Source organism: Sander vitreus, chromosome 20 (assembly GCF_031162955.1).
Source record: "Sander vitreus isolate 19-12246 chromosome 20, sanVit1, whole genome shotgun sequence".
NCBI lineage: Eukaryota > Metazoa > Chordata > Actinopteri > Perciformes > Percidae > Sander > Sander vitreus.
Window position 1 is genome coordinate 6,842,332 of NC_135874.1, and position 15,984 is coordinate 6,858,315.

Below are 15,984 nucleotides of genomic sequence, written 5' to 3' on the forward strand. Positions count from 1 at the left end.
CTATATGTTCAACCCTATCAAACTGAGTTAAGGTGTTTTAATTATGGGCATAACTGACAGGAAATGCTGCCCTGCTCTTACTTTGGCTTCAGACATTGCGTCTTTCCTTCGTGGCGGCAGAGGTGGCGGCTTCTGCAGCTCCTCCCCGAGCTGGTGGAGGCTGCCGCAAGACACAGACTGGAACTCTGAGAAAAAGGAAAGAAACTCCTGGAGTTAAAAAAGCAGTATGGATAAAATGCCTTGCTCACTATCACAGCACACAGATCACAAAGGGAGTTTAAGAGTATAGGAATGATTTAATCGGACAGTTCGGCAGAAAGCAATCAGGTAAAAACTACTTAATTGAAAACAGAAAAGCCCACACTCACTTGAAGGCGGCAGAAGAACAGGAGCAAATATGGAGTTGCTACCTGTAAAATTTAAATAGGGAGAAGATGATTGATTTCACAAGAAAAGGTGCACTGCATGCTCTTACCGTTTTCATTTGTGATCCTAACAAAAGCAGGGCCTGTGTTTAAATCGCAATCCTTATTTTTAGTTTTCCAACTTCTCTACTTCAATACAGAGATCAATCTCTTGACTGGATCAGTCTTTTGTCAGTGTTGTTAAAAAAAACATTATGCCAATATGATGCAAATATTGCCAGCATGCGTGGCTCAGGGATACGACTGTCCACTTAGCCACAATTAAAGTGTACTCTTTGCAATAATAAAAATAGCATTAAGTGAAATGTCACTGGGACAAACTACTCCGCTAATGTGCAGCCCACTACAGCTGAAAGTCATGTAATGCAATCCATCTGTAAAACACTGCAAACTAAAAAGTAGTTAAGATAATTACTGACTTCCTTAGAAATGTTGAGAAACTTTCCCTGTCTTGAATACACATGCAAAAATATTCCCCGATATTCAAGAAGAAGAACAAAAAGGGTGCTTTCTGCAGGATTCAAGCATCAGCTGAACTCACCGCCATAGGAGCTGCTGAAGTCGTGGTCCATGAAGACTGAGCTGAGGTCCGAGGAGGCTGACTGCGGAGGGGTCGGCGTGTTTGGGGAGGTGGGCACCGAGGCCGACGCCGGGGGCTCCGGCTCGGTCTCGGCGATACTCCGGAAGGTGATCTTATGTGGGGGCTCCCTCTCCAGGGGGACGGGGTGGCCCTTCAGGGTGCCAGAGGTAGACGTTCGCACAGGCCGAATCCCCGGGGATTTCAGATTGTATATGGTCTTCCTGGGCTACAGGAGAAGAAACAGAAATTCGACAGTGAAAATTTTATCAGCAATACAACCCGTTCTCTCTTCCTCTGAGAAAGAACCTAGTGCTCACTGAAACTTAAGGTATTAAAATGTCTCTTCACCTCAAAGTCAAATGTTTAACCTAAAAAAATATGGCTTTAAGGTAGGGTTTAGGCTTTTGGAGGTAAATTGTTAACACTGCAGAAGGTACGATTTGAGAAGAAAAATCTACCAGTTTGTCCCATCTTATTTGGTCAGGCTTCGTTATAGAAGTATCCAGTAGAGTCACCCTACCTGCCTACTTCTGGGTTTATCCACACCTCTGTCTGCTAGAAGCGAGTTGAAACTTGGTATATAATATTATCTATTTTCTAAATATTTAAAGCTATTATTCCTGGTATTTATTACCAAAGAAACAATCCCTATGAAAACTGAGCTCAGTGAGATCTGTGGATAATTAAGAGTAATGGGACATTGTCTCTGGAAAGAGATGTTGCCGTTAAATGTTTTAAGTTTTCAATGTTTTGAGCACCTGAAAACAAAATTCCACCATCACGCAGCACAAATCTCAGGGCAGGTTGAGGAGAAAAAAAAAAATGCATGACTATATAACACAAGAAGTGAGAGAGAAAATATGTTTTTTGGTGTAAACTCACTCTTTAAACTACTGAAAATATGAATTAATTTTACATTTTATATCACTTTTTACTGAAGTCTGAACAGTTACCTTGGAGCCATTTGGAGCAGTCACCAAATAAAGCTGCCTAGTGCAGCGTTCAGGCCCATTCCTCATTTCAGCTGCTACAAACACAACTAATATAGAAAAGCATTGCTAGCAAATGGCCAAATATACCACAGACAGAAATATGTTCTAAATCATGATCAAAGATCTGAAAGAAATATTTTCTTCTCCAATCTGCAGTCAATGTATATTTAGGACTAAAACAGGGCACAGAACTAACAAAAAAAACTAAGACTTCTGCAATAAGAACTTCACTACTTCTGAAACACTGCGGTCTGAACACTTACAAATCGGGGCGCCTGCCTGCAGTTCCGTGGCTCAATATCCAGAGACATTTTGAACAGGTAGTCGGCAAACTCCTTCTCACTCCTGTTGCCCATTGGGTTCAGGTTCTCAAAGAATCTCTGTGCAACATAAACAAAACAAATTCAGGTTGTATGGATCTATGAAACATGACCAAAGAAAAAATTAGAAGAGTGAGCGCTCACCCTGATTTCGAGCTCCACTTTCAGACAGTAGGGCTGGTTCTGGTACTGCTGGATCTCTCCTGTGATTTCAGCCACTTTCCTCCTTTTGCTGAAGTTGATCAGCTCCTTGCCGTGGCGTTTGAGGTGGTCTGGGTTGCCTTCCTCTGTCTTCAGGATGTTGGTTAAATAGATACCTGAAGATGAAGAGGAGTTTGATGGTGGTCAAGAGAAGAACACGGTTTGAAATGTAGCCATACAGAAACTTGAAAATCTTGCTGGCTTTATAACAAATAATGGTGACTGAAAATGATATATAGATATTATTTTGTCTCAGGTCATTTCATACTTCACTTACCAAAGAAAGGCACACAGGGTGGGTTTATTGACTTGAGTTTGGCCAAGTATTTCTTAAAGTGGTCCTGGCTTAGCTCCACAGCTTCTTCCAGGATTTTCTTTTTCCTCTCTGGTATTGCCTGTGGGTGCAGGAGGGAGTAAAAGTCCCATAAATAATGTTCTGACCACCAGTTCAGTATTATATTCAAATGCATGTCAAAACAATAAACATCAGATGCTTCTCAATTGCTAATTGTTGCATATTTATCATCCTAACAGTGTTGTAACAAACATAAAGACAACATTCAGCAGCTGCATAAAAACTATTATTTTTGTAAAAAATAAATGTATAACCTAAATTCAATCACAAAGTCCAGCATACAATGTATGTGAAATGTATCCACAAAAATGATGAGATTTACAATCACACAAGTGTTTTTTGTCACATTATAGATAGAATATCTTAGACTATCTATCCCCTGAAAACATCAAAATGCCCAGTTAATAAAATTCATTGTACATCTGTCCAAAATATAAATTAAATAAACGCACAACCGATTCTAGAACTGTATGTTAACACGCTAAATGTCAATATGTTACCATGCTTATTCTAAGCCTGTTAGCATGCTAATGTTAGAAAGAGTACGCCACCGACTTAACCGTTAAAAAATAAATAAAGAACAAAACTAATGCAGCAGAACCAGAGCCATTTAAATTCCATTTTGTTTCCTGGTGTGTAATGATCGTTGCAACTTCATGAGACGCAAGCGTGTCTATTAACTTGTAGTCTTATTGATGGAATTTTCTTGTTCATCTTTAGGGGTTAAATGGTTTAGTAAAGGCTGCCATAAAGTAAAAAATAGTACAATTGTTGCAATCTTTTTTTTTTTCTAAGTTAATAGTTTTTCTTGTGACTGCCTTAATAGTTTCACTCACCTCAAAGGTGTGGTCGAGCCTGTACACTGGGACAGAGTTGATGGCGCTGACCACCTCCAGTACACCGTTAAAGTTGTTGAGCTCCTGGAAAACCTGCAGAATCTCTATGACCCGTGATAAAACTGCCACCCGCTCTTCCAGGTTCATTGTCTCTACAATACACCTGTGAAAGACACACACAAACAAACAGTTTACAGATATTTTGGTTTTCCCAAGACCAACCTAAACCAATACTGCATTTTATTGGGAACAAAATATGTGTATCCTTGGACTCACTTCTCAAACCACAGTGTGAGATTGGTGGTGTGGCGGATCATGCGGAGCAAGTTCGGAGAGTTCTTCTCTTTGTCCTCTTTGGTCCAGACGCTGCCGACCAGCTCGGACGGCCGGACAGCTCTGTGGAGGACGTGGGTTTTTATTTTTCAGACAGAGGATACTACACACAATTACAGGGAAACAACAATCTGATCCAAACCAAATATGGCGATACATTGATTCTAACAAATGTCTCCTCTCCAGCAGATTATCTTGTTTAAACTGCAGTCTTCATCCACTGCTCTGTCATGGGGACTCACCTGTAGAGCTCTGATTCGAGCAGAGTCAGCTGGCGGGCGATCTCTATAGGATGAAGGGTCATGAGGTCGAACAAGTCCATTTGGCCCGATCTGCAGATGTGCCACTCGATGAGAGGAGGCGGGCTCTCGAAGGTGATGTTGTGGCTAACACCATTTGACTGTGTCTGCATCTTCCTTTTGATGATCTTATTGATGGACTCAACCCACTTTCTCATAGACTTGCCTAAAAAGGAAACACAATGTTTGTTGTATAAACAAATACGTTGCAAGCAAAGAATCAAGTGTCTTGTATCATTGGGTTTTGCTAAGCTTAAAATGACACATCCCCTAAAAAAACAAACCGGATGTAATGGTCTGGTTAATGGTTGATTCTGATTCAGGAGACATTTCTTGAGACAAGACGGAGGACAGCAAAGAAAAGTCACTGGACAAAGTGTTATACAACCTTCACCTGCTTATATCGTGAATGCTACAAATTTAATTTTCAGTGCAAACAGCCTCTAAATGTCCCCAAATCAATAAAGCATTTGTTGTCGTTTGATTGTGAAGCATATGGGTTGATAAACAAAAAGCCAGTTTAACAATGCTGGTTGAGGATCAATCATTAACATAAATATCAGTGTAATTCACTCATGTGACCATCCTATAGCAGTGTGCTGACAGACAATGTCTCAGGACTAGGTCAATGGCCTGTACCAGTGCCTCTTATTGTGATTTTTTTTTTTTTTTCTGTGAATTTTTTTTATGTGAATTGTAATATTTTAAAACTTCGTTTGACAAAATAATCTCTCATGCTCAAAATGTAGCTTTTTGCAAACTATGCTTCAGCAAATGAAGAGATGAGATGCCTGAAAAGGATGTTAATGAATCTTTAATACGGCTATTACAAAGCTGAATGTCTATTTTTAGGGAAGCAAAGGAATAAAATGTGTGCAGTTCTCACCGCGCAGCTGAATTTTGCTGGTGATGTACTCCTCTAATTGACTTCTCAGCTCTGGATCGTTCTCAAAGTCGTAGAAATGATGTTCGACCCATTGACGGAAAACGTTGAGAACCCTGCAAAACAAAGACACGTTTACAGTATTAAGTAATTATTTGTATTGTCCTCTACACATATTTCACACACTTTCAACTGCAAGTATTTCAGAAAACTCTGCACACTGAAAATATTTTTCCATTTATGTCCAACTGACAAAAAAAAGAAGGAAACAAACAGTTTAAAGTAACGGGGCACTTTACGGTTTTACTACCCAAAATGCTTTTCAAGATAATTTTTTGGCATTTTTGCCTTTATCGGACAGTCGGTAGTGAAGAGGCAGACAAGAGCAGAGCAAACAAGAGCAGAGAAAATGACATGCAACACAGGTCGCCTCCTGAAATGGAACCATAAACGTTGCGGTTGTGTGTCATTCTCTGCAACCATTCAACTACCAGGGTGCTGCACCACCCAAATTTTCGTTCATCAAGAAATCTTGACAAAAAGGTTGGTATAATAGAGACACTTAGCAAACAAAGTCCAGAACAGTTTCTGCCTGGAGGCCAGTGTTTAAAGGTCCTATGACATGCTGCTTTTTGGATGCTTTTATATAGGCCTTAGTGGTCCCCTAATACTGTATCTGAAGTCTCTTTTATATAGACCTTAGTGGTCCCCTAATACTGTATCTGAAGTCTCTTTTTATATAGACCTTAGTGGTCCCCTAATACTTTATCTGAAGTCTCTTTTATATAGACCTTAGTGGTCCCCTAATACTGTATCTGAAGTCTCTTTTGTATAGGTCTTAGTGGTCCCCTAATACTTTATCTGAAGTCTCTTATATAGTCCTTAGTGGTCCCCTAATACTGTATCTGAAGTCTCTTTTATATAGTCCTTAGTGGTCCCCTAATACTATATCTGAAGTCTCTTTATATAGGCCTTAGTGGTCCCCCTAATACTGTATCTGAAGTCTCTTTTATATAGGCCTTAGTGGTCCCCCTAATACTTTATCTGAAGTCTCTTTATATAGGCCTTAGTGGTCCCCCTAACACTGTATCTGAAGTCTCTTTTATATAGGCCTTAGTGGTCCCCTAGTACTGTATCTGAAGTCTCTTTATATAGGCCTTAGTGGTCCCCTAATACTGTATCTGAAGTCTCTTTATATAGGCCTTAGTGGTCCCCTAATACTGTATCTGAAGTCTCTTTTATATAGGCCTTAGTGGTCCCCTAATACTGTATCTGAAGTCTCTTTATATAGGCCTTAGTGGTCCCCTAATACTTTATCTGAAGTCTCTTTTATATAGGCCTTAGTGGTCCCCTAACACTGTATCTGAAGTCTCTTTATATAGGCCTTAGTGGTCCCCTAATACTGTATCTGAAGTCTCTTTTATATAGGCCTTAGTGGTCCCCTAATACTGTATCTGAAGTCTCTTTTATATAGGCCTTAGTGGTCCCCTAATACTTTATCTGAAGTCTCTTTTATATAGGCCTTAGTGGTCCCCTAACACTGTATCTGAAGTCTCTTTATATAGGCCTTAGTGGTCCCCTAATACTGTATCTGAAGTCTCTTTATATAGGCCTTAGTGGTCCCCTAATACTGTATCTGAAGTCTCTTTATATAGGCCTTAGTGGTCCCCCTAATACTGTATCTGAAGTCTCTTTTATATAGGCCTTAGTGGTCCCCTAATACTGTATCTGAAGTCTCTTTTATATAGACCTTAGTGGTCCCCTAATACTGTATCTGAAGTCTCTTTTATATAGGCCTTACTGGTTCCCTAATACTTTATCTGAAGTATCTTTTATATAGGCCTTAGTGGTCCCCTAATACTGTATCTGAAGTCTCTTTTATATAGTCCTCAGTGGTCCCCTAATACTTTATCTGAAGTCTCTTATATAGGCCTTAGTGGTCCCCTAATACTGTATCTGAAGTCTCTTTTATATAGCCTTAGTGGTCCCCTAATACTGTATCTGAAGTCTCTTTTATATAGGCCTTAGTGGTCCCCTAATACTGTATCTGAAGTCTCTTATATAGACCTTAGTGGTCCCCTAATACTGTATGTAAAGTCTCTTTTATATAGGCCTTAGTGGTCCCCTAATACTGCATCTAAGGTATCTTTCCCGAAATTCAGCCTTGGTGCAGAATTACAGCCACTAGAGCCAGTCCCACAATGAGCTTTCTTTGGGATATACCATTTCTGTGTCTGTAGCTTTAAATGCTATTGAGGAGGAGAGAGGGGGGGCAAGGTGGAGGGGTGGGGGTGTGGCCTTGACCAACTGCCATGCTTCACTTATTTGCAAGCCATGATGTCTCTCTCTCTCTCATGGACGGGCCATGAGAAAGAGTAATTATGATTAGTTATGATTTTAAAGTAAACAGTTGGACCACATTGCAATGTTTATAACAATAGACCACCCAAACTCAAAGACAATTTCCTTTAATTTTTGTCCCAATCTATCCTCAAACACTGTAGGATTCTTATTATTTGGGGTTATAATGTATGTTTGTTGCCTAACGCAGATGTTAACAAACCTCAAGATGGACTTACTGCCATCTTTGATGTTTCACAAAATACTGTTAATGCAGTTTATATAGTACGTGTGACCAGAAGACTTGTACCTCACAATGTGCAACTGCCCACTTGTGTTTTAACTGTTTCTATGACTAAAGGATTTTATTACAGCTGCTCTTAACTACAGCAGCGGTGCAGTATACTACAGAGAAGCTCTCAGTTTTTAATGGTACTTACGGGACTATTCCTGACTCGGTTACTCCTTATAAGGATACACAGTCTTATACAAAAGTAATTCTGTGGCTCACTGAGAATGTTCAGGCCTTAACAGGAGAGTGTAAAAGAGCCAAAAAAACAACAGGAGACAAAGAGACACAAAATCTATTGTGGCATTTTGAAAGGCCATGTCAGGAAATAAAAGAAAGCTGCCAAAGATGCTAGAACTTTTTACATTTCATCTACAAGTTTAGAGTCAACAAAGACATTATTATGTAACCATAAAAGTTAGATTTTAACTTTTATAGACTGATCTGCCCATCTCATGCTCTAAATTTTTACTTTTGTCTAATGGTGTTTTTTTTGTTTGAAATGTTGTGATGCTTAATTAACTTTTGCAAAGACATGGGAACTTAAAACCGTTTTTATACTTTATGGTATACACATTCAATATTGTGCCTTGGTATGATCAAAGTGGGATGTTTTATCCCTTTAGTTTTGACTATTCTTGCAGTCATTTCTCTCCTCGTCTTTTGGGAGCCTTACAGAAAACAATCCGAGACAGATTAAGCTGCGATTGGACGGCTGTTGTACCTGAGTTGGACTGGCTGCACGTATTCCTTCCGGAATCTCTGGAGCTCGGCCGCCATTGGCTGGTCACCGTTCCAGAGAGCCTGTCGGTCCTCTTCAGTCGGTTCTGGCTCAGGGATCTCAATCCTGAGAAAAATGATGATCAGACGTATGATATTCCAAGATGTCACTGATAGTTATATTTTCCAAGTGAAGACGGATTGTTCTTATGGCTCAATAAACGACCACAGCAATGAAAACACTGTTCTGGTTAATCCCTACCTGTCTATCAGCAGGGCGAGAAGCTCTCGTGGTTTGCAGAATGATCGGTATGTGGTAAGAAACGTGCGCACAAAGTTAGGATCTACAAACAGATAAAACGGATTAGATAACAAACACAGACAATCAACATCATAATTTATCTTTGCAAAATAAACCTCTAAGTTAGCCGAATTAAACTGAGAATTAAACTTTGAAATGTCTCTCCACAAGAAGATCTATTGCAGCAGCTTACCAGCATACATATGGTAGGTGAGCCTCTCTATGAGCTTGACCACTGTGCCAGCCTTAATGATGGGGATGCCAGTTTTGCTCTGCACTTTGTCCTCAAACACAATGTTCTCCTCCGAGTCCTGTACAGCAAAGCGGTAAACCTCCGGGGAAGGCAGTCTTAGAGGATGCGCCTGTTCCTCGTGCTGCAGCACTGTGTCCAACATGCGATCCAAAGTGGAGCGGTACTGCAGAGTGACCAGCCCCGCCATCCACGCTGCCTTCTCCTCTGCTGTCCGTGCACAGAAAACTGCACAGTTTTCATCTTTTCCTATCAGTTCAAAGGCATGACGCAGCTCTGCCGAGTCCTCACGATCCACAATGCGGATCTTCCTCAGGACAAACTTCTCCTTCAGACGGTACTCCGCCCCGCTGCCCGAACCTGGGAGCCGTGAACTCTGATTGGCCTTGCAACTTATCATCAGGCCGTCAAACAGGAAGTTGTGTCTCTCGTGCTTGGCGCCGGCTCGTAAAAGTGGACCCTCCAGGATGAACTCGCTGCAGCACTGTCCGATGTCTTTTCCCTCCCAGCCGTCGATGCTCTTCTGAATCTCGTTCATGCGTTTGATGGCTAGTTGTTTGCTACGGACCTGCCTGCTGTACAGGCGGTACATGGGCTCACTGTGAGGGGAGGAGTGAAGTTTGGAGTCAGAAAACTGAAGAGCTCAATGCACTAAATCAAACATTTAACTAAAATATAACATTGTAACAGTGGGTCTGGGCCCCTGCAGCTGCTTGATGCTCCAACTGCGTCTTTCTTGTGTGCTAACACAAGTTAGTTTGTGATACAAACTAAAAAAAAAAGCAAATGCAGCAAATGTAAACTAATTTCTGCCACTTGGTCAATAACATGTAGACCGAATGACCAAATTAATATTAATTACATAAGAAAACTAGTAGAGAGGGCTACCCAGGTTTACGGCGAGGCTGGTGCTTGGCATAGATGCGCTCCACGCTACACTGAAGGTTAAGCAGCGCTGTGATCGCCTGTTTCAGACATTCTCTGTCATCTTGGTCTTGACTGCGCTCCTGAAGTTGCTGTAAAAATGGCAGAAAACACACAACACACACATCAGATATGTTGCTATACTACGAAAGAAATTGTGTTGATGAATGAAGCTTTAAAGCTTCAAACTATTTGGTACAGCCCTAGAATATGGCACGATGATGCACAAAATCTTAATCCAGGATGTTTATCATTAGCCAGGGATATGATCAGCAAAAAAAGAAAAGAAACCAAAAACAGTTTTAACAATTTCTCTAGAAAACCTGAGGCTACAACGAAAACCAATGTTATTTTTGATTAGACCTGTCCATGTGTCAGGACATACCTGTAGCAGCTCAAAGTAGTGCATGCAGTGGTATACTGGGACCATCATCAGCTGTGGAAGGACATACTGGACTGCTTCTTTGAAGCCTTCTGCAACTGACTGGAGACACAAAGACACATAAGAACTGTTAGTGATGGATCAGTGTGACAACATCATTAACAGATTGGAACCAACCAGCATGTGATCAAGAGACTCATTAAGAAAATGTTCCTATTGACAAATGTCAAGCTTAGAAAAGAATCCAAGCCAGAATGGTGATTTATAAAAGAAAAACACATGCAAAAATCATTGATTTTCTCCCAGAAGCTCAAACAAATGTATTTTCTCATCCAAGACACAAACTGCTTTAAAAAAAGCATACCATTTACATGAAACCCTTAACGTTAACTTTTATTTTCACTTCCAAATAATTATTAGTTAGATGACTGGATGTGTTTAAACCTGTCTGAGGCTTGTGTTTTGGGGCCCCAGTAGAAGCCATTTTAAAGATGTATCTAGTTTTATTATTCACAAATACCATGATGAAACGTGATCACAACTGTCAGGCACAATGATAAAAACTACATCACAAAATACTGCAAATGATAAAAAGAAGAGGGCTGTGAAGACAAGGGCAATTACAATGTGTATGTTTTAGAATATAACTGAAACCAAGAGGCTACAGGGTGACGAATGACGGAGGATGGAGGGAGGGAGAGGCGGTTGACCGAGTAAAGGCTTCAGGGTAACCGGAGAGGAGGCCGTCATAGTATCCATTTAAATCTCCCGTTCCCCTGATGGTCCCCTGACGACTCAGAATCAATATGCTACTACTCAGACTCCACAGCATCGGCCACACTGTCTGTGTGGGGAGGGGAGGAGATGAAGAGGGTCTGTGTGCATGGAAAAAAAAAGACATCAGCTGCCTGACGCACACTGATGGACGGCAGGGGGAACAATGACCTAAGTTTAGATCATGCTATTGATACGTCAGCTCCCTGCAGGTTTACAAATTGCCTGTGTGCATTAGGTCTACACATTTAGCTGCATCATAATCAGCACTATGTATTTAGCTCGATTGGGTGCATTACTGGTGGTTTGCATTAAAGTGTGGGGTTTGGTGCAACAAATCAACTGCTCCCTATACACAAGTAAAACAGGCTGTGATTAACATGACAGTGTATCTGAAAATGAAACTGTTGTTGCATTTTTTATTATACAGGCAAACTTTGATTCCAGTTTTTATGCTAAGCTAACCGGCTGCTAGCTCCGGCTTAATATGAATGGCAAACATGAGGGAGAATTAGCAAATTTCCCTTTCCTTTAACAACAGTAATTTTAAGATTTGAACATTGAATGACAGTTTTGGTAGTACGACAATGAAGTAAAATGTGAAGGAAAAGGTGGTTTTCGGTCAATTAGAAATAATCAAGGGCAATAAACCAATTTTGCTCCTCAAGATAGATGAATGTAGTGAAACATAGTTGTGACATGCAAGTCATTTTGTTTGTTTAATCTAAGATGGTTTGTACTGCGTTATGTTCTGCCACCAATCTGATGTGTAAACTGTAAAATATCCTGCCACAGTACATATTTGTGTTAATGGTGTTTAACAGCTAAATGAAATTTATCCCTGCCAAAAAAAAGTGAAGCGGTATATGTACAACAATACATTATGATACATTATCTTAGGTATTGAGGTAGCTGAAAATAACAGTCTTGCTTGAGCGCTACTTTAAACTACACAGACATTTCCAAGTGATCTCACCTCAATGTACATCTGATTTGAGCAGGCAAACTGGAAATAAAGATGATATTGCGTGGGATAACATGAGTAAAAACGAGTATAAAAACAGAGTGCACCAAGAATAAGGTAGAGAACGACTATGAGAACATGTTCACATTGCCCAGAGGTACAGGGCTGCTTGAACCCATGTTGTGAGTCTTTTTTAGTCTTAATTCACAGCTTATTTTCAAGATGAACTGCGCCTTGGGCCACCAGCCTCGGTCCCCTTCCTCATCTGCCTCCCCAGGAGAAAAATGGCCCGCAGTGTGGCTGCCTGTTCTATTTTTAAAAGGCGATGTAATTTACCCACAATACCAGACGCTGCAGAGTGCAGGGGCTGAGTGCTCGACAGACACATCTATCTGACAGAAATCGGGGAGGGAGGGAGGTAGGAAGTCGAGAAGGATGGAGTGAGCAAGATGAAGTGCATGCAATGAGACAAAAGCTGAAGAGGTAGAGCAGAAGCACAAATGATGATACTGACAGGGGTTCGATCTGCATTACAGCAAACGTGGTAATATGCAAGCATTTATACCAGAGGTGCTGTGGATGACAGTGTGTATACAATGGTTCATGTTGTACAAAGAAGGCAGAGAGACGAGGAGACGGACAGCCATCAGGTCAGAGATGAAACACAAAGTGAGAAATGCTAAAATAAGATTAGCCAACGGTGCAGAAACGGGGGCAGGAGCAGTTTGATATAAAGGGGTGAAAGGTGTTTGGGAGGGTTTTAGAGAGAAGGCTGGTGGAGAGATACCATTACAGCATCTGCCCCTGGGACTGCCACTGACGATCACACACACAAACACACTGGTGGTACAGCAGCCAAGCGAAATGGATTTGCAAAGCACCACAATAAATATCACCTTTTGACCAGGACGAATCAGAATCTGTGGATTGTAAAGCTGATTAGTTAACTAATCGATTAGTCAGTCGATCGACAGAAGATTACTATGCAATTATTTGGATTTTCAATTAAAATTTTCAGGTAACAGAGGGAAAACAATCAATGGTTCCAGCTTCTCAAATGTGAGTATTTGCTGGTTTTCTCGGTTTAGTTTGATAGTAAACTGACTACTAGGGATGTTCTGATACACTCAACTCACAATTCGATACACGATTTAAAGTTCACAAAGTTCTTTTTCACAGAATGAGCTGCAGACACATGACTTGAAAATATGCCTTAATTTATATAAAGTCTGCAAAACAACAGATGTGTCCTCTTATCAAAAGTGCAACTGAAATTGTATTTTATCTTAAATAACAAAAATGTATAATTAGATTTTTAAAACAAATCCCACATCAAAAGAACTACATAAATAGAAATAAAATCTCTTCAAATAAATAAACTAAAAAGCCGTAGTGGCGTCTGAAGTCAAACACGTGAAATCTAAAGTAGGGATGTAACAATATGAAAATTTAACCTCACAGTTATAGTGACCAAAATGATCACGGTTTTTCCGTATTATTGCGGTATTTTTCAAAGTGTGTTCAATATGTTCAGAAAGCACCGATAGGCTTACCCAAGCAGAAATAGTTTCAAAAAGTGTAACAGTGTTTATTATATTACAAAAATATAGGCAAAACCTTATCAAAACTTTTTTTCTTGCACGTTCTGCAGACAGGATAACTATCTTCAACCAACTGTCCTTTGGCATTCTTATAATAACCAAAATATGCCTATGCTTCAGACTTAGTCCTCTTAGAGGGCTGATAAATGTCCTGAGCGCTGTCATCTCCTCCTTCCTCCATGATTCCAACTTCAAGAAACGCACATTGGGGGCTACGCAGTGCGCCTGAGCGGCAACTTCAGGAGACTCGGATGAAGCTGGGAAGGATTAAACACACGGTTTCCACACCGTGGTAATCCACCGTGATAATATTTTAAATGAAATCGGTAATCGTTATCGTCAACATTTTTATCGTGGTTTACCGTTACACCGGTAATCGTTACATCCCTGATCTAAAGTAGATTATGCCCTAGGCAGATTCATTTTTTTTTATCTCAACCAGCAACAATCTTTAAACATTTATTTTCATTTTTAACCGATTCACAGTGCATCGTTACATCCCTATTGACTACCTTTGTCTTTAATCTCACATTCAAGAGGCGATCTAAAATAGTTGCTAATTCATTTTCTCTAAGTCGTCTCTCAGTATTGTTTGGGCTAAAATCAGGGCTGCAACTAACAATCATTTTCTCAAATAATCTGCAGATAATTATCTTGACTACTCATCCAATTGTTTTGTCTAAAACAAATTAAAAAAAACATCAATAATAAAAAAGGATGGTTGCTGGAAAATGCTCATAATGATTTCTCATGGATTCCCAGATTTATTATATATTATTTCCCCAGAGTCACTGTTTTGCCTGACCAACCGTCCAAACCCTAAAGACATTCAGTTATAGATCACATATGAGAAAAAAGCAGCACATTTGAGAAGTTAGAAGCAATAAATAGACATTTTTGCCTAAAAAAAATGACTGAAAGGATTGATCGATTTTCAAAGCTGTTGTTTCTATAATTTCCTCTCGATCGACTAATCGATTTATCAGCTCTATCTAGAATAAAAAAAGTAGTTTTGGTACAAACGCCGGCATATTGAGCCAGGCTGAGACAAGATGTCTATTCCAGGTTGCTATGGCTTTTAAGATGAATACCGTGCTGCTATTAATACAGTGCAAATATAAAGCTTTATTTTTAACTCATGTGCCCTTTCCCTCACTCTCATACAATGAGTATATGAAAATAAACACTGAGTATGGGTAATCAGAGGAGAGTGCCATCACTGTTGATCTAACTGGGGTTAGACTGGTGGTTTGAGGGTAAACACAGCGAGGCCTCAACCTGAGGTACAGTAGGGCTGCAGGACGGTCAGTCAGCAGCAGCTTATTAAGTTTATGACTTTACTACAATAATAACAGAGCAGGAAGATGTACAGTAGGTATATTAACATACAATCTTAATTTCCCTTCAATAAAATAGCAGATTGGTGTTTAAAACCTTGAGAAGTACAGCAGAAAACAACCTCATTCTTTAACTACTGTTTTGAGTTTAAAGCTCGGCGTCATGTGAAACGGTCACTCGCCGCTCTTTGGCCTGAGAAAACACCAGCAAATATTTAATCTTCAAAGGCTGCCAAACTGCACCCCACCGAGCATAATTCAATGCTATTCTTGTGAGGAATGTCCAAATAAAACAATGCGGCAGCAATGAATGAACTGTACACAGGACGCTGAATATGTCATGACATGCCCTCAAACGATATTTAGAGGAATTCCACCAGGTTCACTTCAAAAGCAAAACAGGAACAAATATTCAAACACTGTTTCGTTGGTATATATATATATATATATATTTCAATTTCTGTGTTATGCTAATGTTTGGATAAAATGACTGAATCAGGCTATATCACCCTATTCTTTTTTACAGATTACAAGTCCCAAAATATGAAAAATCCCGATTTTTTAAAATTACTTTTCTGTATAGTATATGCCAAACGAGCCCAGACCTAAACGTTATTATTAGTAATTTTCCCATTATCTGTGCGCCCCTCAGGAGCTAACAAATGCGTCTGTGGTTGATTTAAACATCTTACCTGAAAGTAGAGGCCGGCGGTGGACCGTGCCATCAGGTTGTTGAAGTGCTCGTGGAAATCCCTACTGAGGATATCCTGAGACAAGGTCTCGTAGGGGTCAAACGCCTGCTCCTGTAGACGTGGAGAGAATAACTCAACACTTCATATTCTTACACGATGATAAAGGATGCTGAGATGCAAGCAGTA

General features: G+C 40.1%; 1 protein-coding gene across 3 annotated transcripts in view; it reads right to left on the reverse strand.

Moving 5' to 3' along the window:
- Positions 1 to 15,984, reverse strand: part of sos2 (son of sevenless homolog 2 (Drosophila)) — a 42,413-nt gene that overhangs the window by 4,349 nt on the left and 22,080 nt on the right. Inside the window, exons 7-23 of one of the 3 annotated variants that reach the window (XM_078278271.1) lie at positions 15,799 to 15,909; positions 13,065 to 13,088; positions 10,434 to 10,532; positions 10,013 to 10,140; positions 9,068 to 9,723; positions 8,836 to 8,917; positions 8,578 to 8,700; positions 5,228 to 5,340; positions 4,285 to 4,507; positions 3,986 to 4,105; positions 3,710 to 3,872; positions 2,796 to 2,913; positions 2,462 to 2,634; positions 2,261 to 2,377; positions 967 to 1,231; positions 369 to 410; positions 82 to 185 (exon numbers count right to left, since the gene is read on the reverse strand). In XM_078278271.1, the coding sequence (XP_078134397.1) occupies positions 82 to 185; positions 369 to 410; positions 967 to 1,231; positions 2,261 to 2,377; positions 2,462 to 2,634; positions 2,796 to 2,913; positions 3,710 to 3,872; positions 3,986 to 4,105; positions 4,285 to 4,507; positions 5,228 to 5,340; positions 8,578 to 8,700; positions 8,836 to 8,917; positions 9,068 to 9,723; positions 10,013 to 10,140; positions 10,434 to 10,532; positions 13,065 to 13,088; positions 15,799 to 15,909 (2,661 nt within the window). The remainder of the gene's footprint in view (positions 1 to 81; positions 186 to 368; positions 411 to 966; positions 1,232 to 2,260; positions 2,378 to 2,461; positions 2,635 to 2,795; positions 2,914 to 3,709; positions 3,873 to 3,985; positions 4,106 to 4,284; positions 4,508 to 5,227; positions 5,341 to 8,577; positions 8,701 to 8,835; positions 8,918 to 9,067; positions 9,724 to 10,012; positions 10,141 to 10,433; positions 10,533 to 13,064; positions 13,089 to 15,798; positions 15,910 to 15,984) is intronic. The other 2 variants (XM_078278272.1, XM_078278273.1) reach the window with 2 other exon arrangements.